We start from the raw sequence: 27462 nt of genomic DNA, 5'->3' as shown, positions 1-27462 counted from the left end.
GCTGGGTTATGTGTACATATTTCCATAAAACCAGTATTTTTCTGGTTATTTTTAAAAAGATTGTTTAAAAAGCTTCTATTCGTACACTTTATCACATTTGAGCTAGCACAGTTGAGGGCTTGATGGGAACACAATCAAGGGCTCAGAATGTACTCGTCGCAGACTGGGTCCATATGGTCACTAGTGGAGAAAGGATCCTATACTCATGATGCTGACAAGCCTGCAGCAGGCGGCGGTAGGCGACTCCTCCTCCCTCCCAGGCCTTCCAGCCTCCTGCGCACGCGCACAGCCTCGTGCAGACCCCCGCGGGCCGGCTGGAGAGGGGCGGGGCTCCGGGGCGCGTGCGCGGCGACCTGGGCTGTGGGCCCCTCCCTTGGCGGAGGCGCGCGGCGCGGAGGACCGCACGGAAAGGGGGAAGTCAGGTGGCCGCTGCCGCCGCCGCCGCCGCCGCCGCGGTTTGTCGCCAGAAGGAAAATGGCGGATCTGGAGGAGCAGTTGTCTGATGAGGAGAAGGTAAGTGCCGCGGAGGTGGCGGAGTCCGTCACTGGGGAGTCAGTAGAACCCTGGCGTGTCAGCCCGGATTCTGGCCGCCGGGGAAGGGCATTGGTTTGTGCCCTCGGCTGCCCTTCCTCCTCCTCTCCTCGCTGCACCCTAGTGCCTGCCCCTGTCAGTCACCCGAGGCCCCGCGCGGGGGCAGGTCTCTGGCAGGCCTGCTCGCTCCGCTCCGCTCCTTGTAGGGTGTGTGCTCCGAAAATAGGAAGTAGGAGCCGGGCGGCGGCGCCTGGCGCGGAGGCGGGGGGCGCGGGGGGCGCAGAGGGCGGCGGCCGCTGGGAACCCTCTTGTTCCTCCTCGGTCGCGGGGCCCTGCGCGGGGTCTGGGGACTGCAGACGGGTCCGTGTCCCGGCCTGGGAGCGGCCCAAGGGCGGTGCTCTGCCCGATGGCCTGGCCGAAGACTGTAGCCCGGGTGAGGGGTAAAGGAAAAAAATCGCATAGGAAGAAGACCTTCGCTTCTCCCTTCTACTCCCTCCTCCCAGAAACAAAATGCTTCCTTTTCTGGTTCTCTACGCTTTTTTTCCTTTCCCCGTGGAAGTCTCCCTCCCCCTCTCCTTTTTTTCCCCCCCTTTTCTTTTTTCGGCTCTAGCATTAGGCTTGCAGCTTCCGTGTTCCCTGAAAGGCGGAGTGGTTCACAAAAAGACCCGCTCCCCATGGTTGTTTTCTGCCCCGGTTGGCACTAGCCCCTCGGGGGCGATTTGGTGGCGCTCCACCGTCCTGCTAGGACTTCTGAAGAGGGGAGATTGTGCAGCTCCTTTTGCTTTATCTTAGATGCTATGACAACATTGGAACCAGATGAACGATTTAAATTCTCAGGCATTTAAAATAAGAAATCTGATCATTGAAATAGTCTCTCTTGTTCGCCGTTTCCTTTGGCTACTGTGAAGGCCCATTCCCTGGTGAAGAGGGGGGGCCCTACTAATTTTGAGTATTTTTCTGGGAAGGGCTTGGACGTTTCTCAAACTCAGAAGTGACTGACATAACCTGTGAATACAGTTTTCCAAGTGTCCACTCTTAATTTCACAGTTTTTTTTTTTTTTTAACTTCCCGAAGCAGAACCGCGGTGTATGAAACACACACACCTCATGATGTTTAAGAAATCCTCATGTAAACCTAAGGATGTTTTCAGTTGGAACTCCCTGCCCCAAGTGTTTTTATATCCTGTAATATAAACTTGCACCGAAATGTCATGTTCTGTCTCCTTCCCGATGTGAATATGCAGAAGTCGGCCTCATCTTCAATTTCGGAAGTCTTTTTCTTTCTCTTGTGCTCTTTGGTGAAAGTGATAATAAAAGGACAAGATGGGGAGAACCAAGCAGATCCCTGTATACATAAAAGTTGCTGTGCCATATTCACATGTGTTACATTGGTAAATAACCAGGAGTTGTCATCTGAAAATTTATGCAACCGGGCACACACATATTAAAGTGCTGAAAAGTTTTTAAAGGAATTCTCATGTTTTTATTCTACCGTTCTTAAGTACTGATTAGTAGTTCAGGTGGTTAGAATCTGGCTGAGGACTGAGTATTCAGTGTGGGAGTTAATATAGACCTGTCATGTGTTGTAAAGGCCTAAAATAGCAAAGTTTTTTCAAAATGAGATGACAAGGTTCCTCATTATCTGGGCATTCTCAGGGCACTAAGGCACTAAGGCTCCATAAAGGCGGAGGGGTAGGGTGTCTTATTCTCCAGGCTGCCAACACAATGGTTTAAGAGTAAATGAATGAAAATTCTAATTTGAAGGAATTTGGTGTTTTTGTTTTTATTTCGAGTTTTGTAAGATTATTCTGTAGATATTTTCATATAGATTTCATTGATATATTTAGTGATTAAGAAGACAGCTGACCAAACTTCTGGGTTAAATTCAAGTAACTAGTTAAGTGAAATTCTAACACTTTTGTCACTTCAGTTATCTAAATGTTTTTTTTAATCTTTTGGGAGTAGGACAGCTGGGTATAGAATCAGAAGTAGAATTTTAAAAGGTGGTATTTTTAAACTAATATTTAAATCGTGTTACTTTTTCTGCCACCTTGTTTGTAATTTTCAAAAATAAGCTTTTAAAATTTTTAGGTTGTTGGAATTTCCATTATTGATTGCAGATCTGAAGAAGACAAGCTATTAACTTACATAGTACTCATACTTTGTATATGCATGGCTCAGACGCTAGATTCATTAATTTGTTGTAAGTTTGAGGTAGGTTTTATTGATACCATTTCATGTAATACCATTTTACAGATATGTCAGAAGCTTTAAGTAATTCTCCCAAGGACACCTAAGTAAAAAGTGACAGAGGTGGTATTTAAACCTGTTTGTCTGAAACCAAAGTTGATGCTCTTGTGGCATTATATTTCCTTAGTAAATGATGATAGGACCCTCTTCTGGGTTTATTTTTGTGTTTAATTTGTTGATGGCTAATGTTGAAAAAACAAACATAGTTCTTTTTGTTTGTAATAAAAATTGTAAATACCAAACATTAAATAATGTTGGGTTCTAAATTTAAGTTGTGTTTGATCATTTTAGAGCAAAGTTTATTACTGTTTAACACGTTTAAAAATTTTACGCTACTGGTATAGTTTCATATCTGGTAGGAAGCATTTTAGAAATTAATCTAGAATAGCATCTTTACTTTTTAAAATCATGTACAATTGCTTTGTGAGGATATCACTATGAAATTTAATAATCTTTCACCTTTGGCCACTGGGTTAATAGGAAATAAAATTATCTGAAGAAGCGCAGTGAAGTTCTTTAAAGTTTCATTTGTTGTAGTGTATCTGACTGATCTTTTTTCATAGTTTAGAAACTCTAGGCCAAAAATAATTCATGTTTTCCACTTCTGGGGTCAGCTGCATTGTACAGCAATGCATTTTTGTGAATTTGAAATTATATGAAATTATGGTATAAGGCTCAAAGCAGGAGAATTATTCGCTTCACACCCCTCTGTACAGTGGGAAGTCACTCCTAAGCTCCAGAAGGAAGACAGTTATTTGTTGGAAAGGATCCGGCTCCCCCCCCCCTCCACCCGGCATAAACCCTCTCACCTTTCCCCAGTGATTAGTGGTCCACTTCCATAGTTGCAACTTTTATATCTTTGTAAATGTGTCTTGAGTATATAGCTCGGCCCTAACTTCTCTTCTGAGCACTGGTTGCACATTTTTATTGTTGGTCCTTTTTACAGGAGATAGTTAATAAGATGTGTTTAAATGGAACCTTCCTACAAGTAAATACATGAAGTCCCCTCCCCTTTCCCCCTACACAAAGTGGGGCAGAAATCTATCTCCTCTTACTCGTTTTTCTCTTTCTCTATTCCCATTATTCTGGTCATCCAGGTTTTTAACTTCAGCTTTAACTTTTGTCTCCTTGAGCTCTGTACCTTACAATCTGTTTCCGAATCTTGTCACTTCTATCATCAAAATGTTTCTTACGCTTAAAAAGGTAATTCATTGATATTAATATTTAGTTTATTACTTCTCAGTTGACCAGACTATTAACTGTTGTTACTTATGTTATTAACTACTCTTGTTTAGTAATAAAATTTTACTGTATGAACAGAATGCAAATTGATTGTAGCTACTCTGTGACTACACAGTTAAGGAAATAAAGAAATAAAGGCAGGGGAAGAAAAGTAGGGTTAGAAGAATGTCATAGCTGGTCTTTACCTTCTGTTGTATTTGCCACTGATAGGCTTTTATTGTAAACTTTCTAGACTAATGCCTCCAACTTCTTGTATCCAAGCCATGTTTTAATATGTTTATATATTCCCAAACTTTTAGTTGCTGAATCCTCCATTGCCTTTACTAGGAAGCTCAACTCTTAAAAATGATATTCATGGCCTTGTGTTCCATTCTAACCTAAATAGGTCTGACTCCAATATATATACTGTTATTTAATCATGCTGTGAATTCAGAGACCTACATGTTAGTCCATGTCTAGCACCTTGGGTAAATTATTTAGCCTCTCAGCCTCAGTTTCCTCTAAAATGTGAGGATAAGTGTAAATGGTACCTGGCATGTAGTAAACACACAATACATTATAGTTATTTTTCTCTGTAGATGACTTCTTACCCACTTTGAGTGTTGGTACTGCTCCCTGATCTGTCCTTTTTTTTTTCTTTTTTTGAAAGATGAAAATCTTACTCATTCCTCAAGATTTATCTCAGATCACATGACTGGTTTAATAACTCTTCTGAACTCTGTATCATTAGTATTAAATACAATTTTGCATAACAGTTATGTGCTTAACTGTCTTTTTCCTCTTGTTCTGGAATTCCTAAGTACAGAAATAATATTCTTAGCATCTGTCATTATGCTGCATGTGGTGAGTAGAAGGGTTCAATGAGTGAATGAAAAAGGAAGTAGAAGTAACATATAAAGTCAAGTTTTTGAGGGAAAATTTAGGGTACATGAATTTTTCATTTCTAAATAATGCTATAGATTTTAAAGATTTAGATAATCAAATGAAATTCTTGGTGCTCCTTAAGGTACAGGTACAGCTCCATATTGGCTATGGTTTAAATCATTCACACATGCTAAATATTCTTTTTTTTTTAATTTTTGTTTTCAACGTTTATTTATTTTTGGAACAGAGAGAGACAGAGCACGAACGGGGGAGGGGCAGAGAGAGAGGGAGACACAGAATCGGAAACAGGCTCCAGGCTCTGAGCCATCAGCCCAGAGCCTGACGCGGGGCTCGAACTCCGGGACCGCGAGATCGTGACCTGGCTGAAGTCGGACGCTTAACCGACTGCGCCACCCAGGCGCCCCTCTAAATATTCTTTATAAGTAGTTTATATAGTTCTCCCTCACTATATAATCATTATTTGGTTTCAGAAGTTTTGTTAGGGGGCTCAGTCAGTTAAACGTCCAATTTCAGCCCAGGTCATGATCTCACAGTTCGTGGGTTCGAGCCCTGCTTCGGGCTATGTGCTGACAGCTCGGAACCTGGAGCCTGCTTCGGATTCTGTGTCTCTCCATCTCTCGGCCCCTCCCCTGCTCATGCTCTGTGTCTCTCTGTCGCTCAATAATAAATAAACATTAAAAAAAAAATGTTTTTTTTAAAGTTTTGTTTGTATTGGAAAGCAATGTAAGTTGCAATCATAATTAATGTAAAATTTACAGTGTTCTTATTAACCAGAAAGTAAACTAAACCAGTAAGCTATTAATGTAGAAAATATTCATTCCTAATTTCATTCTGTGGACGAATGATTCTGTCATTGCATGAACAGAATGTAAAACTTCCTATAGCAAGCAGAAACTTTATAGCTGCTGTATCATTAGTGGAGTTTTTTAGACTTTGCACATTAAAACAAGTTGGTAGTACTTTTTTCAGTGCTTTTGGGAGCCATTTCTACATAAAATAAGGATAGTTAGATACACAGAACGTTGTGTCTTAGTGTAAAAACATGGGATATAAAAACAGAGCAGAGTGCAAAGTAATGTTTAAAGTTGAAAGCATGACTGGAAAACTTGACCTATCGTTCTGTGCTCTGACCTAAAAGCCTGATTGCCTGAAGCAGTAACTTATTGGAAAAGATTTGTGCATGTCAGAAAAAAAACTAGGGGTTCCATAAAACCATCTATAGTTGTCAAAAAAGGAGAATTTCACAAATTTTGTTTTGAAAGTTAGATGTACTCTCTTTACATTCTTTCTCTTACAGCATTTATTTAAGCATTTCACTTTGAACCTAATGTCTGAGAACTTTCCTTACACATTTTAGTTCATAATGTTTGTATTGACTGTGAATGGAAATAATTTTTGAAAACTGCCTCCACGTTTATTCATTTACCAAATATACCATACTTCATTGATTCCAGTGCTCATAATTTTCCATATTTTAAATATGCCTGGGTGCCTCAGTTGGTTGAGCGTTCAAACTCTTGATTTCGGCTCAGGTTGTGATCTCGCAGTCATGGGATTGAGCCCTGTGTCATGCTGAGTGTGCAGGCTACTTAAGATCCTGTCTCTCTTCCTTTGCCCCTCTCTTCCACTTGGGTGTGTGATTCTCTCTCTCTCTCAAAAAAAAGAAAAAAGAAAAAGATCTCTGGAATCAGGTTCCATTGTGCAGTCAACGGCTTATGATATTAATCAGTAGCGTTTTTTTCTTTTTTAGTGGTACATTAAATTATGCCTCTTACATTGATTGTGAATCAAAGTAAGCAAGGATATAATGCAACCACTAACAACCTAAAATCTTGGCATGAGGGGCTTGGGGAAGGGAGCTTTATATGGCATCTCCTTACACATTCTATTTAATATGTCTAATGTGGATCAGCAGCAGAAGGGCCCTGCTCAGTGAAGGCATGTAGAGTTTCAGGCTGTTGGAGGATTTCAGTGTGAACTTGGGCTTTTTGACGTGGTATGTATATATAATGGAATATTATTCAGCCATGAGCAAGAATAATATCTTGCCATTTATGACAACATAGAAGGACCTTGAGCACATTATGCTAAGTGAGATAAGTCAAAGACAAGTACTGTACGATATCCCTTAAAATGTGAAATATAAAAAAGTCGAGCCTGTTTTTAATTAAAACAAAAAAAAATGAAAAAAAAAAAAACCCACCAGAGCAAAATAGTGGTTACCAGGGGATGGAGGTTGGGAGGATAGGACTGATAGTGTTTAAGAGTACAAACTTGTAGGGGCGCCTGGGTGGCGCAGTCGGTTAAGCGTCCGACTTCAGCCAGGTCACGATCTCGCGGTCCGTGAGTTCGAGCCCCGCGTCAGGCTCTGGGCTGATGGCTCAGAGCCTGGAGCCTGTTTCCGATTCTGTGTCTCCCTCTCTCTCTGCCCCTCCCCCGTTCATGCTCTGTCTCTCTCTGTCCCAAAAATAAATAAACGTTGAAAAAAAAATTTTTTTAAAAAAAAGAGTACAAACTTGTAATGAGTTGTAAATAAGCCATAGAGATGTGATATACAGTATAGTGAATATAGACAATAATATATAAAGTGTGTATAATATAAAATAGTAATGATAAATATTGCTTCAATGGCAGTCATTAAGAATATATAAATGTATCAAAGTAACATGCTGTACACTTTTTTTTTTTTAAGTTTATAGCAAGAGCGTGAGAGGGGGTGGGGGCAGAGAGAGAGGGTGAGAGAGAATCCTAGGCGGGCTCTGTGCTGTCAGCGCAGAGGCCCGTGTGGGGCTCAATCTCACGACTGTGAGATCATGACCTGAGCTGAAATCAAGAGTTGGATGCTTAACCGTCTGCACCACCCAGGCACCCCGTCATGCTGTACACTTCATGTTTATAGTATGTAGCATGTCATACTTCTAAGAAAATAGATACCAGGGGCGCCTGGGTGGCGCAGTCGGTTAAGCGTCCGACTTCAGCCAGGTCACGATCTCGCGGTCCGCGAGTTCGAGCCCTGCGTCGGGCTCTGGGCTGATGGCTCAGAGCCTGGAGCCTGTTTCCGATTCTGTGTCTCCCTCTCTCTCTGCCCCTCCCCCGTTCATGCTATGTCTCTCTCTCTCTCCCAAAAATAAATAAACGTTGAAAAAAAAAAAAAACTTTAAAAAAAAAAAAAAAAGAAAATAGATACCAAAAAAACCCCACAAATTTTAGACTTTTTCCCCCACCGTCCTGGTCCTGGCAGCAGTGGGAAGGAAATGTGAATAGCACACTGATTTTTAAAGTTGCCCCTCCCTCACCACACATGCACTTGGAGATCATTACACTACTGCTCAGGTTTTAGTTAACTAAAGCAAGTTATATCTATAAACCTAATTTCAGGGGGGTCAGGGGAGTAAAAGAGAATTGTAGCATTTGTGACTAGCAGTAATGACACCATGTATTAGGTTTCAGACTCACTGAAGTTTGGTGATTTGATCACCTGTTTGGTAGATGAAAGATTATAGATTCAAAGATAAATTATACACATACACACACACACACACGTATATGGATGTATACATAGTATAGCATCAAAAAGTAATAAGTTCATGGAAATTCAGAAGACAGAAAAATTACTTCTGCCTAGGAGGATGGTAGACATCAGTTGGGGTGCAGGCTTATGCCTCAGTGCACAACAAAGGAAGTAAAAATAGGAAACTGGGAATGAACAGAGAGTATGAGTTATATTAGGTACTTTGCAAGTTAAGAGATGCAAAGATGAACTGTGCTACTGAATAGCACAGGGTTTTCTCAGCCTCAGCATTATTGACACTTGGGGTCAGAAAACATTGCAAGGGCTGTCCTATGCACTGTAAGATGTTTAATAGCATCCTTGGCTCACATGGTGCCAATAACACCTCCCTCCCCTCCCCTGGCATGATAATCAGATTGTTCTCTATAGGACAAAATTGTCCCTGGTTGAGCACCTTGGCTCTAGACATACTATAGGAGCTAGTAAGAACAGTGGGAACTTGAGTTTAAGTGTTAAGACGTGACTTAAAGTAGTTTCACAAGACATGAAGAAAAAAAACATTGCTAACAGATTTCAGAGTTGGAATCAACAGGACTTGGTGAGTGAATGTAGTGGAAATGGGAGAATCAGGGATAACTGAACGTTAAAATCTGGATAACTAGGAAGTGGTACCACCATTAACTGGGGAACTCAGGAAGAGGATGGACAGCGGGGAGGAGTAATGGTGAGTTTGACTCAGGTTATACTGAAATGCTAGCAGAATGTCTGTTTGAACATGCCTAGAAGATAGGGAAACAGAAATGGAACTTGGAAAAAACAGTCCCAGATATTTTATACAGACTTGGAAATTTCTCTTTTGTGGCCACAAGATGGAATAAAACTGTTAAAAGAACAAGCTTAGACATAGCAAAGAGGAGAGGTCAGAGAGCATATACTTTGGCATATACACTTATTTAGAAAATATAAGGAGAGACACAAAAAGGTGAGGGATGATCCTTGAAGTAGAAATCTGTGTTGTAGTACAGAGTAGGTGCTGATGTCACAGAACTTGAAGAGAATTTCTAGAAGGAGCAATAACAGCGTTTCAGAGATTAAGAAGGAATATAGGTTTGAGAAAAGCCTTTATATTTAAGATAAAGGGATGAGAAACATTTTATCTATGGTATGCCACTATCTATACTACATTAATCTCTCAGTTGTCAGAGTAATTTTGTTGTTATACCGTTTTATAGGGGGAAAACTAGCACAGATAAGGCTATTTAAGCAGTGGACTAGAGATCACTGGTGGCCTTTTTTTTTTTTTTAAGTTTTTATTTAAATTCCAGTTAGTTAACGTACAGTGTAATATTAGTTTCAGGTGTACAATGTAGTGGTTCAACACTCCCATACATCATCCAGTGCTCATCACAACATAATGCATTCCTTAATCCCATCATCTATTTCACCCATCCCCCCTGCCCACCTCCCTTCTGGTAACCATGAGTTAGTTCTCTATAGTTAAGAATCTGTTTCTTGGTTTGCCCCTTTCTCACTCGCTCTCTCTCTCTCTCTCTCTCTCTCTTCCCTTTGCTCATTTGTTTTGTTTCTTAAATTCCACATATGAGTGAACTCGTGATATTTGGCTTTCTCTGGCTAACTACTTTGCTTAGCATAATACTTTCTAGCTCTGTCTATGTCCTTGCAATGGCAGTATTTCATTCTTTTTTATGCTTGGGTAATATTCCATTTATATATTTGCCACATCTGTATCAGTTTGCATTCCCACCAACAATGCCAGAAGGTTCCTCTTTCTCCACATCCTTGCCAACACCTGTCATTTCTTGTGTTCTTGATTTTAGCCATTCTGACAGATGTGAGGTGATACCTCATTGTAGTTTTGATTTGCATTTCCCTAATGATGAGTGATATTGAGCATCTTTTCATGCATCTGTTGGCCCCCTGTATGTCTTCTTTGGAAAAATGTCTGTTCATGTCTTCTGACCATTTTTAATTTGGATTCATTTTTGAGATGTTGAGTTTTAAAAGTTCTTTATTTTGATACTAGCCTTTTATCAGGTATGTTATTTGTAAATATCATCTCCCATTTCATAGGTTGCCTTTTATTTATTTATTTATTTATTTATTTATTTATTTATTTATTTATTTATTTTTAAGTGGGCTTCATACCCAGCGCAGAGCCCAGTATGGGGCTTGAATTCACAACCCTGCGATCAAGACCTGAGCTGAGGTCAAGAGTTGGCCATTTAACCAACTGAGCCACCCAGGTGCCCCTTGTAGGTTGCCTTTTAATTTTGTTGATTGTTTCCTATACTGTGTAGAGGCTTTTTATGTTGATATATTCCCAAAAGTTTATCTTTTGCTTTTGTTTCCCTTTCCTCAGGAGTCCTATCTAGAAAGAAGTTGCTACAACCAATATCAAAGAAGTTACTGCTGACGTTTTCTTGTAGGATTTTTATGGTTTCCTGTCTCACATTTAGGTTTCTCATACATTTTGAGTTTATTTTCGTGTATGGTAAAAGAAAGTGGTCCAGTTTCATTCTTTTGCATGTTGCTGTCCAGTTTTCCCAACACCATTTGTTGAAGAGACTTTTTCCCTCTTTCTTGCTTTGTCAAAGATTAATTGACCGTAATTGTGGGTTCATTTGTGAGTTTTCAATTCTGTCCTATTGATCTGTGTGTCTGTTTTTGTTCCAGTACCATACTGTTTTGATTACTGCAGTTTTGCAATATAACTTGAAGTCCAGAATTGTGATGCCTTCAGCTTTTTTTTTTTTTTTTTTTTCAAGATTGCTTTGACTATTCGGGGTCAGTTGTGGTTCCAAACAAATTTTAAGATTGTTTGCTCTAGCTCTGTGAAAAATGCTATTCGTATTTTGATAGGGATTGCATTAAATGTGTAGATTGCTTTGGGTAGCATAGACATCTTAACAGTATTCTTCCAATCCATGAGCATGGGATGTCTTTCCATTTCTTCCAGTTTCTGTCATCAGTGTTTTGTAGTTTTCAGAGTACAGGTCTTTCACCTCTTTGGTTAGGTTTATTTCTAGGTATCTTAATTGTTTTGGGTGCAGTTGTAAATGGGATTGATTCCTTGCTTTCTCTCTGCTGCTTCATTATTGGCATATAGAAATGCAACAAATTTCTGTACTTTGATTTTGTATCCTGAAACTTTACTGAATTCATTTAACAGTTCTGGCAGTTTTTTGGTGGAGTCTTTTGGGTTTTCTGTATAGAGTGTATCATGTCATTTGTGACTAGTGAAAGTTTTACTTCTTCCTTACCAACTTGGATGCTTTCTATTTCTTTCTGTCTGATGGCTAGGACTTCCAGTACTATGTTAAATGAAAGTGGTGAGAGTGGACATCCCTATCTTGTTCATGACCCTAGAAGAAAGGCTGTCAGTTTGTCCCCTTTGAGGATGATATTAGCTGTGGGTTTTTCATAGATGGCCTTTATTATGTTGAGGTGTGTTTCCTCTAAACCTACTTGTTCAGGTTTTTTATTATGAATGGAAGTTGTGCTTTGTCAGATGCTTTTTCTGTAGCTATTGAAATGATCATATGGTTCTTATCCTTTCTTCTAATACGATATATCACATTAATTGATTTGCAAATATTGAGTGAGCCACCCTTGCAACCCAGGAATAAATCCCACTTGATTGTGGTGAATGATTTTTTTTTAATGCATTGTTGGATTTGGTTTGCTAGTATTTTGCTAGCATCTGTGTTCATCAGAGATATTGGTCTGTAGCTCTCTTTCTTTGTGGTGTCTTCATCTGGTTTTGGTATCAGGGTAATGCTGGCCTCATGGAAAGAATTTGGAAGTTTTCCATCATTTTCTATTTTATATAGAATAGTTTGAGAAGAATAGGTATAAACTCTTTAAATGTTTGGTAGAATTCACCTGTGAAGCCATCTGGTCCTGAAATTTTGTTTGTTAGGAGTTTTTGATTACTTATTCAATTTCGTTGTTGGTTATCAGTCTGTTCAAGTTTTCTATTTCTTCCTGTTTCAGTTTTGTTAATTTGTATGTTTGTAGGAATTTATCCATTTCTTCTGTCCAGTTTGTTGGCATAATCTCATATAAGTGTTTGTATTTCTGTGATGTTGGTTATTTCTCCTCTTTCATTTGTGATTTTACTTATTTCGGTCCTTTCTCTTTTTGATAAGTTTGGCAAGAGGTTTCTCAATTTTATTTTTTCAAAGAACCAGCTCTTGATTTCATTGCTCTGTTCTATTGATTTTTTTTTTTTTTTTTTAGTTTTCTCTATCATTTATTTCTGCTCTAATCTTCATTATTTCCTTCCACTGGTTGCCTTTAAGAGAGCAATTTTATTAGAGCCCTGCAGCAGGGAGCAGGTAGAGAAAAGCCAGATTACCCAAGTCTAAAAGGTGTGTATATGCTTTCCTTCTTCCAGAAATGGCCTTTCATTCATGTCTTGCATTGTAAACAATCCTTCGGTAACCAGACCAAAAACTTCCCTCATGACTTTTGTATCCTGGCCTATGCTCCCTTAGAAATTTGTATATACCTTTGTTATAACATTTACCAATTTTTTAAATAGGTTTACCTGATTTTCCTAATTCCTTTGTTCTTCAAGGGCAGGCCTTGTGTCTTACTAATCTTTGTAATTCCAGTGGAGTGCCTGGCATACATTAGATCATTGGTTTTCAACTCTAGCTGCACATTAGAATCAATTGGAGAGTTTATAAACAAACTTGGATGCACAAGCTTCACTTATAGGTGAGGCCTCGAGCCTTTGTACCCTTGTAAAACAAACAAAAAAAAGCTTCCCAGATGATTTGAATGTGCCGTGGGGTTGAATGTCACTGTATTAGATGCTCCGTAAATGTTAACTAAAGAAAGGTAAGAAGTGGCAACAATAAGTATAAACTATTTTTGAAAAAATATGATAGTGAAACAAAAGAGAAAGGATAGGCATTACTACTTCATTTTTTCCTACTATTTAATTTAGGAATACTTTATGTTTTTTAAGATAGAAAAAATTTAGGAACGTTCATGGACTAAGGGGGATGATTCAGAGGAGATAAAGAAATTGAAAATTTAAGATAAGTAATAGCTTATACCTAACTTCTTTTTCAGTTAATGATAATGCCTACTTTGGACTCATGGGTTTTTTAGTATTTTATTTTATTTTTATTTTTATTTTATTTTATTTTATTTTAAGGTTTATTTATTTTGAGAGAGAGAGAGGGAGAAAGAATCCCAAGCAGGCTCCATGCTGTCCATGCAGAGCCTGATATGGGGCTCGAACTCATGAACTGTGAGATCATCACCTGAGCCAAAACCAAGAGTCAGACGCTTAACTGACTGAGCCACCCAGGCACCCCATTTTGTAAATAAATGGTAAACACATGTTTAAAGAAAAATTGCTTTTAACTCAGTAGATAATCTAGTTTTAGACTGATAGGGACTCACTCAAAATATAGTTATAAAGGAAAAAATTATTGAGGAAAACTTGTCAAATTATCACTTTTAAGTATATTCAAAAAGATGGTTGGCTATAACACAGCCTACAGTAGTGATCACTTCATCATAAACTATTTAAATATGATAGAGTTCAAAAAAGTATTTTCTTTTTTTTAAAAAAATTTTTTAATGTTTATTTTTGACAGGGGTGGGGTAGGGGCAGAGAGAGAGGGAGACACAGAATCTGAAGCAGGCTCCAGGCTCTGAGCTGCCAGCACAGAGCCCGACGCAGGGCTTGAACCCACGAACTGTGAGATCATGACTTGAGCTGAAGTCAGTCAGTCACTTAACCAACTGAATCACCCAGGTGCCCCCCCCAATAAAGTGTTTTCTATTCTCATTTTACTCGTAACTCTCAAAAAGACATGGAAGTTTTTTACAGTTATAGGAAACAGTGTCAAGTAATTTTGTAGTTGAAATGGGAAAATGCCCATTAGTTCTTTTTAACTTTACTATTAGTCTCTAAGGCAGTGAACCTTTTTGGTATCACATTCCTTGAGAATCAGGCGAAACTTGATTCCTTGGATTCCTTTTTTCAGAAGAGGATATGGGTATATCCTTTTTTCAGAAGAGGATATGGGTATATCTGGGTATAATAACTGGCCACCCATCAGGATCACCTGGGGAGATTTTGTGAAATACAGGCTTCCGGGTCTCAGTACTCTAGAGATGGATTCAGTAGATCTGGAATAGAACATGAGATCCTCTATTTTTTTCAAAAGCTTTCCAAGCAAATTTAACAGGCATCTAGACTTGGGAAATCTTAACTCTAATGTCTCCTGACTTGATCAGGGAAGAGATAACTATGTGGCATAATGTCCAACATATGGGAATTAAAGGGGATATTGGCAGGGTTCTCAGGTAAACTATAAGATGCCTCATTAAATTTTAATTTAAGATAAACAACAAATAATTTTTAGTGTAGATCTTTCCCATGCAGCTACTGTGCAGTACTGTTTGCTTCTAAATTTAATGGTAACAGATAGCTATTTGTGTGGTGTGTGTGTATATGTGCTTCCATGCACTTGCATCGTCTGCTTTTTATACTTTCATCTCCTTCCCCCTGTTGCTCAAGTCTTTTTCAAAAATTTAAATTTGTTGTCAGCTTACTCTTAAAGCTGCTTTGCTGAGGACACATGGAGTTTATGTGCAGCTAGCCCTTCCCGCTTTGTTCTCCTTCCTGAAGAAGGTTTTCGGTCCTCTTCGGCAGTGTAGATATCAGATAAGATTGCACACTTCAATATTCTGTAGTCCAGGAAGCATAGGATGGTAAGGCACCGCTGCTTCATAGAATTGAGCCACAGGTAGTCATCTTTCTGGATATTGTGACTAATCTCTTTCCATCACTGTGGTGATGCTTGGCTTCTACACATAATAGTCCAGTATGATGTGCAGATGCCACATAACCCATCAGTATTATTTGCTTTGCTTATCATCTGGCCTCTTTATCAAATTGAAGAGTGTGTGGAGAAGCTGATTTCTGTCTGTAGGCTCAGAGTGTAGGCATGTTTTACACAATATAAAGGACATCAACTCCCTTCTTGCCTGCAGCACCTGAGGAACAGTTTGTGGCAGGTAGCATCCCAGCATTAATGAAATACTTCTTTAACTGTCTGCAATCTGAGATAGCTCTGATCCTAAATGAGTACCTGCCAACATTCACAGAGAGAGAGTGGTGCCAGGTAGAAAGCAAGAGATAGTTTTCTATGAGTTTATCAAAATGAATCTTAGCTTTAGTCAGTGAAGAAGATGGTATTCTTTCCTTTCCTTTCTTAGGTAAAGGATTTGGAGAATTCTTTTTTTTTTTAAGTTTATTTATTTATTTGAGAGAGAGAGAGAGAGAGAGAGAGAGAGACCTTGTGAGTGCCTGTGGGAGTGGGGCAGAGAGAATTCCAAGCAGGCTTCATCCTATCAGTGCAAAGCCAAAATCGTGGCTCAGACCTACCACCATGATCTCATGGCCTGCGCTGAAATCAAGAGTGAGTCGCTTAACCTAGTGAGCCACCCAGTTGCTTCTTGGAGAATTCTCTTTAAGAATAGTGGAATCAACTTCCTTTGATACTGAAAAATGAATATCCTTGGGGCGCCTGGGTGGCTCAGTCGGTTAAGCGTCCGACTTTGGCTCAGGTCACGATCTCATGGTCCGTGAGTTTGAGCCCCACGTCGGGCTCTGTGCTGACAGCTCAGAGCCTGGAGCCCATTTCAGATTCTCTCTCTGCCCCTCCCCTGTTCATGCTTTGTCTCTCTCTGTCTCAAAAATAAATAAACGTTAAAAAAAATTAAAAAAAAAAGATGAATATCCTTGTTTTTCCCCTGTCTGAACAGTTTAATCATTTAAAACTGAATTCTGTCCACTTTCTTCAGACATTTGTGAGGATTCTGATCCAGAGAAGGTTGAACAGTCTCAAAAGAGTACCAGGTTGATGGAGTGCCTGGGTGGCTCAGTTGGGTAAGCATCTGACTTGGCTCAGGTCATGATCTCGCAGGTCATGATCTCACAGCTGTGCTGACAGCTCAGAGCCTGGAGTCTGCTTCACATTCTGTGTCTCCCTCTCTGTCTGTCTCTCTCTCTTTCTCAAAATTAAATAAATATTCAAAACATAATAAAATAAAGTTAAAAAAAAGAGTACCAGGTTGGCCTAGTGTTCATTTTTGAGAAAGTCCATTTGACTTTCAGGTCTTCTAATTTGCTTTATCAAAGAACATTTCTCCCTATTTAGTGAACTGATTTATTTAAATTTTTTTTTTTTTAATGTTTTATTTATTTTTGAGACAGAGAGAGACAGAGCATGAACGGGGGAGGGGCAGAGAGAGAGGGAGACACAGAATCGGAAGCAGGCTCCAGGCTCTGAGCCATCAGCCCAGAGCCTGACGCGGGGCTCGAACTCACGGACCGCGAGATCATGACCTGAGCTGAAGTCGGACGCCTAACCGACTGAGCCACCCAGGCGCCCCAGAACTGATTTAATAAGGATACTAGCAAAGAGTTCTTCATAGGCCATGCAGTAAAAGAGTGGAGGAATATTACCTTAAAGTTGTGGCAGAGTTTCTAATTCATCTTCCATTCCACTGGCCACATCCGCAAGACTTATCCCAATTACTTGATCACTCAGTAGAGTTGCAGAAGATGTTTAATCTCCATCATTATTTTCAGCTTTCATCTATAAGTATATAGTTATTCTTAAATAAAAATTGAGTACTAAGAATTTTAGAGCTCTCTTTTCAAGACACTTGGTTAGCCCCTGAATTTCAGGACTTTATTTGTAAATTTTTTGTTGCCTGTAACAGCACTTTGTTATCTGCAGCCTTTGTCAGGATGGCTCAGACGTTTTCCCTTCTTTTAATGTAAGTATAACTGTCAACCTTTCAGTCTTCCCTTCCATTAGAGGATAGGAAACTAGGTACCACACTTGTAGATTTATGTCTGAAATAAAAATAAGGATCTTTGAAGAATCTCTCTCATGCCCTTCTAATGTTTGGACTATATATATCGGCTTATTTGCTTGCTTAAAATATATTTTAAATAACTGAGTTTCCTGCTTCTTAGCCCCCAGTTATATATCTTAATTTCAGCTTTCCAGTTCGGTGAAATCTTGTTTAAGTCCCCCATTCTTCATTCTGTTTGTGAGGGAGGGATTCCTGCCTTAGGGTTATGTGGATGGCTGAACACACAGCACTTGATGCTGGACAGATGAGATGAACAGCAGTGTATTAATCACATATACTCAACAGCCCAGGAGAAGGGGACACCACACACAATGTAGGTCCACTTGGAAGTTGCACTTGGGAACAGAGTGAACAAGCAAAATCCATGGGATGCAAGTTTTGTAGTATCAAGAGGGTGGAGTGATCCCTGGTTCCCACAGGAGGATGTGATCAACTTGTTTGAATAATTGCCCAGGCTGGCCGGGAACTGAAGCAGGGATAAGCAGGAACTGTGTCTGTTCCCTGTGATAAATAGGGTTATCTGGCTAAGGGACCTTACTAGCAGGAGCAGAGGATGAGAATTTGCACTTAGGCCATTCAAGGCCCTCCTGGTTTTCCCTAGATGTCAAGACACACATAATATCAGTCCTTAACTTTAGGCCTTATACCACAGATCTTAATAGTAGTAACCCTTTATCAGAAGTATTTACTGGGGCTCCTGAGTGGCTCAGTTTGAGCATCTGACTCTTGATTTCAGCTCAGGTCATGATCCCAGGGTCATGGAATCAAGTCCCATGTTGGGCTCCCCGCTGAGGGTGGAGCCTGCTTAAGATTCTCTGTCTCTCTCCCTCTGCCCCTCTCCCCCACTTGCAAGTGCACGTTCTCTCAAATTAGGGGGAAAAAAAAGGATTTACTATGCTGTGCTAAATAATATATCAAAAAATTGTAATAGTATAATTTGATCTTTCAGTTTACCTTTTTTGGTGATCTTCTAATATTTTACAAAGTTTAAGATATTCTGTTATGTGCAATTTTATTACAGTAGATAAAAGATGGCCAAATCGTATGTATGCAGTGATATAGAGGCATGAAAGCCGAGAGTTCTGTTCGAGAGACTGAATGGAGTGCTGGGGCTCCAGTACTGTGTGTATGTGGGATGAGAAAAAGAATGGATAGACTGTAGGAGCTAGAAAGTGGCAGAGTAAAAAAAGGTAGTAGCTATTATTTGAGTGCTTACTCTGTGCCAAGCACTTTTCTAAGTGTGTTAATCTCATTTACTGCAAGTAAGACAACTGAATTTAATTTGCTTATAGTCATACAGGTAGAAGGCAGTAGAGCTATAGTCTTAAGTCCATACAGTCTGATTTTAGCATTTATGCTGTTAACAGTTATATTTTATAGCCTTCAGATAATGGAGAAGATTTATATGTCATGTTAAGGACTTTGGACTTTATTTTGTTGGCAGTTGGGGAGCCGTTAGATTTAAGGAAGAAACATGATGAGAATTTGCATTGAAAAACATCAGTCTGGGGCACCTGGGTGCCTCGATCGGTTAAGTGTCCTGACTTGATTTTGGATCAGGTCATGATCCCCCATATTGTGAGATCTTGCCCCACATCAGGCCTGCTCTGACAGTGCTGAGATTATAGGGCCTGCTTGAGATTGTCTCTCTCCCTCTGTCTCTGCCCCTCCCCTCCTCTCTCAAAATAAATAAATATTAAAAACAAAAAAAGAAAAAAGTATCCAGTCTGATGGTAGAATGGGAAATGAATATTGAAGAAGAATATGAGATTAGAGGCAGGACTGTTGTTGTAGCAATGCTGAACAAAGATTTGAGCAAGAGAGATAGACACTATTCATGTGACTGAGGGAGGGGGAAAAATGGAATAATTTCTAGGTGGTGCTAGTAATTTTATTTTATTTATTTATTTTTTAATTTTTTTTTCTACGTTTATTTATTTTTTGGGGGACAGAGAGAGACAGAGCATGAACGTGAGAGGGGAAGAGAGAGGGAGACACAGAATCGGAAACAGGCTCCAGGCTCTGAGCCATCAGCCCAGAGCCTGACGCGGGGCTCGAACTCACGGACCGTGAGATTGTGACCTGGCTGAAGTCGGACGCTTAACCGACTGCGCCACCCAGGCGCCCCATAGTAATTTTAAAAGAATAGCAAGGAGTAGGTTAGGGTGAGCTGGTCTGAAGTATCTTTGAGGCTTTTTTTTTTTTTTTCAACGTTTATTTATTTTTGGGACAGAGAGAGACAGAGCATGAATGGGGGAGGGGCAGAGAGAGAGGGAGACACAGAATCGGAAACAGGCTCCAGGCTCTGAGCCATCAGCCCAGAGCCTGACGCGGGGCTCGAACTCCCGGACCGCAAGATCGTGACCTGGCTGAAGTCGGACGCTTAACCGACTGCGCCACCCAGGCGCCCCTCTTTGAGACATTTTAATGAAGATTTCTAGTAAATAAGTTATACTTAGAAAAATGCATCTTGATCTTGACAAACGAGTTGGATGTATAGATCTGAGAGCTGTTGTTGTGTGGTGATAAGGGAAGTATTGGACATAGGTGAGATTGCCCAGAGTTTATTTTTGTTCCCAGCCTGTCTTCAGAACCATCATAGAAAAGTGATGCTGTTCTGGGAGGTAGCTCTGCGAAAAGCCTTGGAGTGTATTTAAAAACTTCGTTCACATCCCAATTCTGGACCTCTGTTTTCTTTCATAAATTAAAAGTAGTAACAGCAGTCTCAGAGAGTAATTGTAGATATCATTTTATTTTACTTAACAAAGGTAGGAGTTTCAACAGGTTAAGAAATAATGATATATTTCATCCCCTTGATTTCCCTGTAAAAAATGGAAGTTTAGAGGGGCACCTGGGTGGCTCAATTGGTTAGTTTGTCTCTTGGTTTTAGGTTCAGGTCATGATCTCACGGTTCGTTAAATTAAGCCCCACGTCAAGCCCCTTTGTCAGTGTCCAGCTCTGTGCTGACAGCAGGAAGCCTGCTTGGGATTTCCCTCTCTCTCTCCCTCTCTCTGCCCCTCCTCCCCTCAAAATAAATAAACTTTTTAAAAAGTGGGAGTTTATAGAAGTTAAAAAAAAAACTTGTGTACAGATCATTTGTCTTAGATAAAAGTCTAGATCTTTCACATTCCCACCATGCAGCTAGGAAACCAGCTTTTTCTCCTGGTTTTTGGGATGAGCAGAGTCAAATAGGGAAAGAATGATTTCCAAGTGAGGAGAAAGGATGTCAGTGTGTGGAAGTGAATGCATTACAAAGAACACAGAAATGCCTGGGCATATGCCACCTTTGTATCACTGTAGGGCACAAAGAAACTAACATGTAACATGAAAATGTCTGTGTTCCAGGGCTATTTTTAAGAAAACTAGAGCTATATCAAGGTGCCTGAGTGGCTCATTTGGTTAAGCGTCTGACTTCGACTCAGGTCATGATCTCGCAGTTCATGAGTTTGAGCCCAGCATCAGGCTCTCTGCTTTGGATCCTCTGTCCCCCTCTCTCTGCCCCTCCACCGTTTGCACACACACACTCTCTCTCTCAAAAAATGAATAATAATTTAAAAAACCTAGAGTTTATACTAATACAAGTATACTTATTGTCTACTGTTACTGTGAATAATAGCTAATATTATTTACCCAAGTTTACGTAGCTAATGAGTAGTGGAGATGAAAATCCAGCCTGGTTAGTCTGGCTCCAGAGAGATACACTATACAGCTTCTTTATATTAGCGTAAGTTTTTGTGGTTTTCACTGTAATTTATTTGAAAATTAAGTCTCTGTAGAATTGTAGTAGTGATAACTCTTAAAATTTTTGTCTTATTGAAATACTGTATTTCCTGACTGTTCTCAGTAAATGAGAGTTTATTCTTGCTTATACATTTGTTCAACTATCTACTGAGTGCAGTGTATAGGGCAGAGGCAGCAGGAATCCTGCCTTGAAAGGAGATTGAATGTTTGGTGATTCAACGAATATTTGAGAGCCTGCTATCTGCCAGACACCATTCATTCTAAGCACTCAGATACAGTATTCCCTCTCTGATTTTCTTTTTCTTTTCCCTCTGAATTTTTTTTTCTTCCAAACGAAATCAGTGCTAAACAGTGAGGGTTTTGGAAGCATAAGAAATGGAAAGTTAGCTTTTTTTTTTTTTTTAAGTAAGTTCAATAGGAGATTTTAATATGATTTTTTGAGAACAAATTCTAACATATTTGCCTGTGAGATGTCAGATACAGCTATAACATTTGTATAGTTTGGTGCAGTGACTTAGAACTGAAGTGTTAAGATTTTGACTTATTTTACCCTGTATTGTTTACTTGGTCTACCCTCTTCCCTAACATGTCCTACTTCAACAATCCTTATCATTTGAGTCTTCCCTGCAAACAAGCTAAGCTAGTTGATGAAATCTATGTAGAGTTCAAATGTAGACATTTCATTACTGTGGAATTTCTTGGAAAGATGACTTCAGTTTATTCAGTATGAGCATTGAGATTACCTGCTTATGAATTGTGCACTGATGAAATGAGTAAAGACATTATCTGACCATCAATTTAAGCGAGAATGTCCCAGTATTTTGAGACAGATGCCCTAGGTGGTATAGATTAATGCCAACATATTAGACTCTGTAATTCAGAATGAAAGCCTAAGGTTCTTAACTTTTGTTTCTTTAAAATTTTACCTTCTTTTTTTTTTTTTTTTTTTACTGTATTTTCTATTAAAAAAGCAAAATGTTAGGGGCACCTGGCTGGCTTAGTAGGTTGATCATGCAACTCTTGGTCGTGGGGACTTGAGCTCAAACCCCATGTTGGGTGTGGAGCCTACTTCAGATAAAGCAAACAATGTTGGATTTTGTGTACTGTAGCAATAAAAATCAATGTTCAATGTTTGACTCTTAATTAGAAAGTAAGCAAATAGTATTAATTATCATGGTTACTAAGAGTGTTTTTACATGGTTTTTTTTTTTTTTTTTAGATCTTATTTATTTTTTAAGTAATCTCTATACCCAACGTGGGGCTTTAACCCCACAACTCCAAGGTCGAGAGTCACACGCTCCATTGACCTAGCCAGCCAGTTGCCCCTAAGTTTTTATTTTAATCACCCGGTGCAGGTCATGACATGTGTGCTCCTTAATCTCCATCACCTGTTTTACACCCCTCCACACTGGTAACCATCAGTTTGTTCTTTATAGTTAAGAGTCTGTTTTTTTGGTTTGTCTCGCACTCTTTTTTTTTTAATCCCTTTGCTCGTTTGTTTTGTTTCTTAAATTCCACATATGAATGCACTCATGGTATTTGTCTTTCTCTGACTTGACTTATTTCACTTAGTGTGATACTCTCTGGCTCTGTCCATGTTGCTGCAAATGGCAAGATTTCATTCTTTTTTATATTCCATTATATATATATGCCACATCTTGTTTATCCATTCATTGTTTGATGGACACTTGGGCTGCTTTCATATCTTGGTTATTGTAAATAATGCTGCTTTAAACATAGGGGTGCACGCATCCCTTTGAATTAATGGTTTTGGATTCCTTGGGTAAATACCCAGTAGTGCGATTGCTGGTTCATGGGGTACTTCTATTTTTAACTTTTTGAGAAACCTCTGTGCTGCTTTCTCTCCACAGTGGCTGTACCAGTTTGCATTCCCTCCAACACTGCAGGAGAGTTCCTTTTCCTCCATATCCTCATCAATACCTGTTGTTTCTTGTCTTGTTTTTAGCTATTCTAACAGGTGTGAAGTAGTATCTCATTGTAGTTTTGATTTGCATTCCCTGAGGACAAGTAACGATGAGAATCTTTTCATGTGTCTGTTGGCCATCTTTATGTCTGGTTACTAAGTTTTAACGTTAACATTTTATACATACATTAAAAAAATAAGATAATACTATCATATGTACAAGAAATTTAAAATTTTTTTAGTTGAGATATAGCTTACCTGCCATAAAATGTACAAGTCTTAAATGTTCGCTTCAGAAATTTTCAGTTTTTTAAAAAGTTTATTTGTATGTTTTTGAGAGGGAGTGCACACATGCATGTGGGTGATGCAGAGGGCGTGAGAGAGAATAGCAAGGAGGCTCCATGCTGTCAGCGCAGTGCCTGACATGGTGTTGGATCTCACAAACCATGAGATCATGACAGCCAAAATCAAGAGTTAGACGCTTAACAGACTGAGCCACCCAGGCGCCCCAAATTTTCACAATTTATATGCAACCACCATTCACTTAAAGAACATTTTCCATCACCCAAAAAGTCCACTCATGCTTCTTTCTAATCAATCCCTGCACCCTTTGCCCAACCATGCTTTAACTTTTGTCACCAAAGATTAGTTTTCCCCGATTTTGGATGTCATGAAAATGGAATCACACAGTGTGTATTTTTTGTGTGTATCTGGCTTCTTTCCACTTAACTTGATTTTGAGATTTATTCATGGTGTTGCTTGCATTAGTACCCCGGTTTATTTATCCATTTTCCTCTTGATGGGCATTTGGGATTATTATGAATAAGGCTGCTATGAACATTCCGGTCTTTTTGTGGACATATGCATTCATTTCTCTTGTGTAAATACCTTATGAGATTGCTGGGTCACAAGAGAAAACTCTTGAAGGTAAGTCATTTTGATGGGTTATACAACAAGTTTTTTGTCATTTGAAAATCTGTATTAAACAGTTAGAGCCCTCCTCAAACAAAATTTGTGTAGATGCTTAATGAAAATTTGAAGTGAAATTAAATACATTCAGCCATAGGTGAAACATCAAAAAAGTACCCATTCACCTTGTTTTTATAAGGTCTAAGCTATAACAAATTGTTTTTGAGTCTCCGGAATCATGAGTTGTTTTAAATTATTTTAAACAAACAAAAATGGTGGATAGGGTCATATCTTAATTAGAACTCAGGTTATTAGAATCCTCTAACCCAAATTTGTTTAACTTAATTTTAAGGACACAGTGGCTCATTGTGAATTACAGCAATGTCTGAAAACCATGCTAGAATTTTTATGTATAAAAATGAATTATTCTTTACTTCCAGAGACAACCACTGGAACTCTTTAAAAACAAGTTCTTTGTGAGAAGAAATGGGATTTTAATTTAATTTTACATCACTTATGTGATATTTTCTTACTGTTAGCCAGTGTCTTCATAATAACAGGACAGCATCTCTTACCATTGCCTTCTGATATTATTGAATATTCAGAAATTCCTTGAGGAAATTATATTTTTGTAATTACTACCTGAATAATGACTCCTAAATTCATCAGACACATTTTAGAAGTACTTGGAATTTATTAAAGCATGTGACAAGTTTTTCATATCTGTGACTGAAATAAGGGAGTAACCCATATTTTTAAAATATGGTGCATATGTAAGATACTTTCTTCTTCTTTTGTGTTGCTTCACTGGGGAAAAGATGTACATTTTAACAAATAACATTAGGTTGTTTTATTTATCCATATGACAGTGTAATAAAAAAAAATGGATCTTCATCCCATATCATACACAAAAATCAGTCCCCAGTGGAGTAAAGACCTAAATGTAAATGCAAAGAGCAAAATTTTAAAGTAAAAATATGTATATATGGGAGGAAATCCCCACAACCTCAGAGTAGAGGAGAAATTTTTTTCCCACTAAGTACTTGACTGTTTAGGGCTTTCTCTTATATAACTACAGTACAGTTATCAAAATCAAGAAATTAAACATTGATACAATACTATTTTCTAATCTACAGACCCTATTTATATTTCACCAGTTGCTGATCCAGGATCCAATCTAAGATCACGTTGAATTTTACTGTAATGTCTCTTTAATTTGGAACAATTTCTCAGCATTATCTGTCTTCTGTGACCTTCACACTTGAAGAGTACAGACTATTTTGTAGACTGCACCTCAATTTTCGTTTGTTTCCTCATGATTAGATTCAGCCTATGAATTTTTGGCTGTAAGAGATATTATGTCCTCAGTATATCCTATTAGGAGGCACATGATATCAGTTTTTCCTCTTACCTATAACTGTGATCATTTGGTAAAGGTGGTGTGTGGCAGGTTTCCTCAATGTAAGTATATAATTAAGTATTTGGAAAGATACTTTTCAGACCATGTAAATGTCCTGTTGTCATTTTATCATACTTTTACCCACAAATTTTAGCATCTATTGATTTGGCATGCAACAGTTATTGCAGTGGTCATCCAAGGTGATTTTTATAATTCAGTCATTCCTTCTACATTCATTAGTTGAAATCTGTTGTGATGAGGAGCTTTCCCTTGTTCATTGATTTCTTTGTGTCAGTGTAGACTCATAGATTCCTATTTTATTCTGTGAGTTACTACCCATTACTGTCATTACTTAATTTGTTATTTGAATTGTGGAATTTCTTTTAAAGGAAGAAAGAAAGCTCATAAGAAAAACAACGTACAAAAAAATTTTTGACAGTAATACTTTCGTATTATCTTAGACAGTTGATGGGCAGAAGTTATTTTTTTTTTTTTTGCAGGACAAATGTATTCTGACATTTTGGATATTATTTTGAATACACTATTTTCTATATAAGTAACTTTATAGTCATATGTTGTTATCTGCTCTTTTACCAGAAGCACAAAGGAATGGAATATACTTTCTATGTTATGTTTATCTTTTTGTATACATTTTACACAAAATATTATTTGGATCCAAGAGCAAGAAAAGGAAAAATAGAGCTGTTTCAGCTTTTAGCTCAGGTTAATACATTAAGCTCTACATTAGTAGGGTTAACTTTTTAAAACTATCCTTCTTGGTACAGTTGTTACGAAGTTTGCCTGTCAGATGCCAGTGACTAACACAGATAAGAGTTAATCTTCCATCTAGCCAAACTTTCCTCCCCAAAAAAGCCTCCCAAGTCCCCCACCCCTACCAATCTAGAATTGCAGTTTAGAAATACAATGAAATAACTCTTTATTGAATCCGACTCCAATTTAGAAGGACTTGATTTCAAATAATACATGGAAGAAGATGGTGGGTAGTGCAGAAGATTTAGCAGAGGGCCTGGGAATGTATCTAATAATTTAATTTACTGGGCTCTTCCAGGAAAGCTATAATATTCCCAAGGGTAAATAGAGTAAAGCTCCATATGTATTAGAAAACCTTTGAGGAAATATGTTTTTTATTATTTTCAGGAATTCATTCTACTCTTGAGAACTCTTGTATGACCTTTTTTCTTTTCTTGGATTTAGAAGTGGTCTAGAATAGTTTTAAAAATTAAAAAAAAATGTCAGCTAAGAAAGATGGATGTAAGGACATGTTGAGTCTATAACTGTGCTTAGAAGATACCTTGATGATTGAACAATTTCTTAGAAGACAATTAAGCATTTACCGTGGCGGATGTATTTCCTTTCCTTTATCACCTGAGAAATCCAAAAAATCACATTCTTCTTAGTTGGTGAAATTCACAAAGACCAGATTACAAAACTCCAGGCATAGCTGGTATAACCCAAGTTGTGTTTTGGGTTCTCAGACAGCTCCTATGACCTTCCAGCCCTTAATGGTACTTCTTTTAATCCACCATTCACTTTAGGTATTGTGAACAGTCGTTAACTTTTTGGTCACTGTGTACTAAGTGCATACATTTAGTGCAATGACAAAGGCAAATACGTCTGTAGGAAAAAAAAATTTAGATCATTTTTGCTTTCTTGGTAAAAACTCTAAGTAGAACTGATTAAAACTCTGAATGGTATATGCCTTTTTTTGAAACAACTTAAAATTTCAAAGCTCAACAACTTAGCAATTAGTAAATATGCTATATGTATACTGCTTGCTATTAGTACTTTAATTTTGCCAGTTTTATAAGTCATTAGGGCTGTGAAAAACAATTACCTCAAAATTCTAAATGTTTTTGAAAAATATTGATAAGTTCATCAGCAAGTTACCACAATTTTTATTTGTTGCCTTTAGTAATGATTAAGACTTGTTTTTAATGCTAACAGCTCCTTATCTTAGTGGAGGGGGCGGCGGGTGCAGAGCAGCTATACAATGAAGAAAATTAAGAAGTTAAGACATTTACATAAACATAATAGATTTCAATGTATGTTTAGCATGCACTGCCTGTTTTAAAATTATTTTTTATATTTTGGCTTTTGATTTTAATAGTAATTT

General features: G+C 38.5%; 1 protein-coding gene across 1 annotated transcript in view; it reads left to right on the top strand.

Annotated features, from left to right (window-relative positions):
* Positions 1 to 341: 341 nt before the first annotated feature.
* Positions 342 to 27462, top strand: part of CAPZA2 (capping actin protein of muscle Z-line subunit alpha 2) — a 60798-nt gene continuing 33677 nt past the window's right edge. Inside the window, exon 1 of the mRNA XM_025929633.2 lies at positions 342 to 513. Within this exon, the coding sequence (XP_025785418.1) occupies positions 475 to 513 (39 nt within the window). The 5' untranslated portion in view covers positions 342 to 474. The remainder of the gene's footprint in view (positions 514 to 27462) is intronic.

This window comes from Puma concolor, chromosome A2 (assembly GCF_028749965.1).
Source record: "Puma concolor isolate L17-30 chromosome A2, mPumCon1.1.hap2, whole genome shotgun sequence".
NCBI lineage: Eukaryota > Metazoa > Chordata > Mammalia > Carnivora > Felidae > Puma > Puma concolor.
The sequence above is the reverse complement of the archived record's forward strand: the minus strand, read 5'-3'. Positions and strand labels throughout refer to the sequence as shown.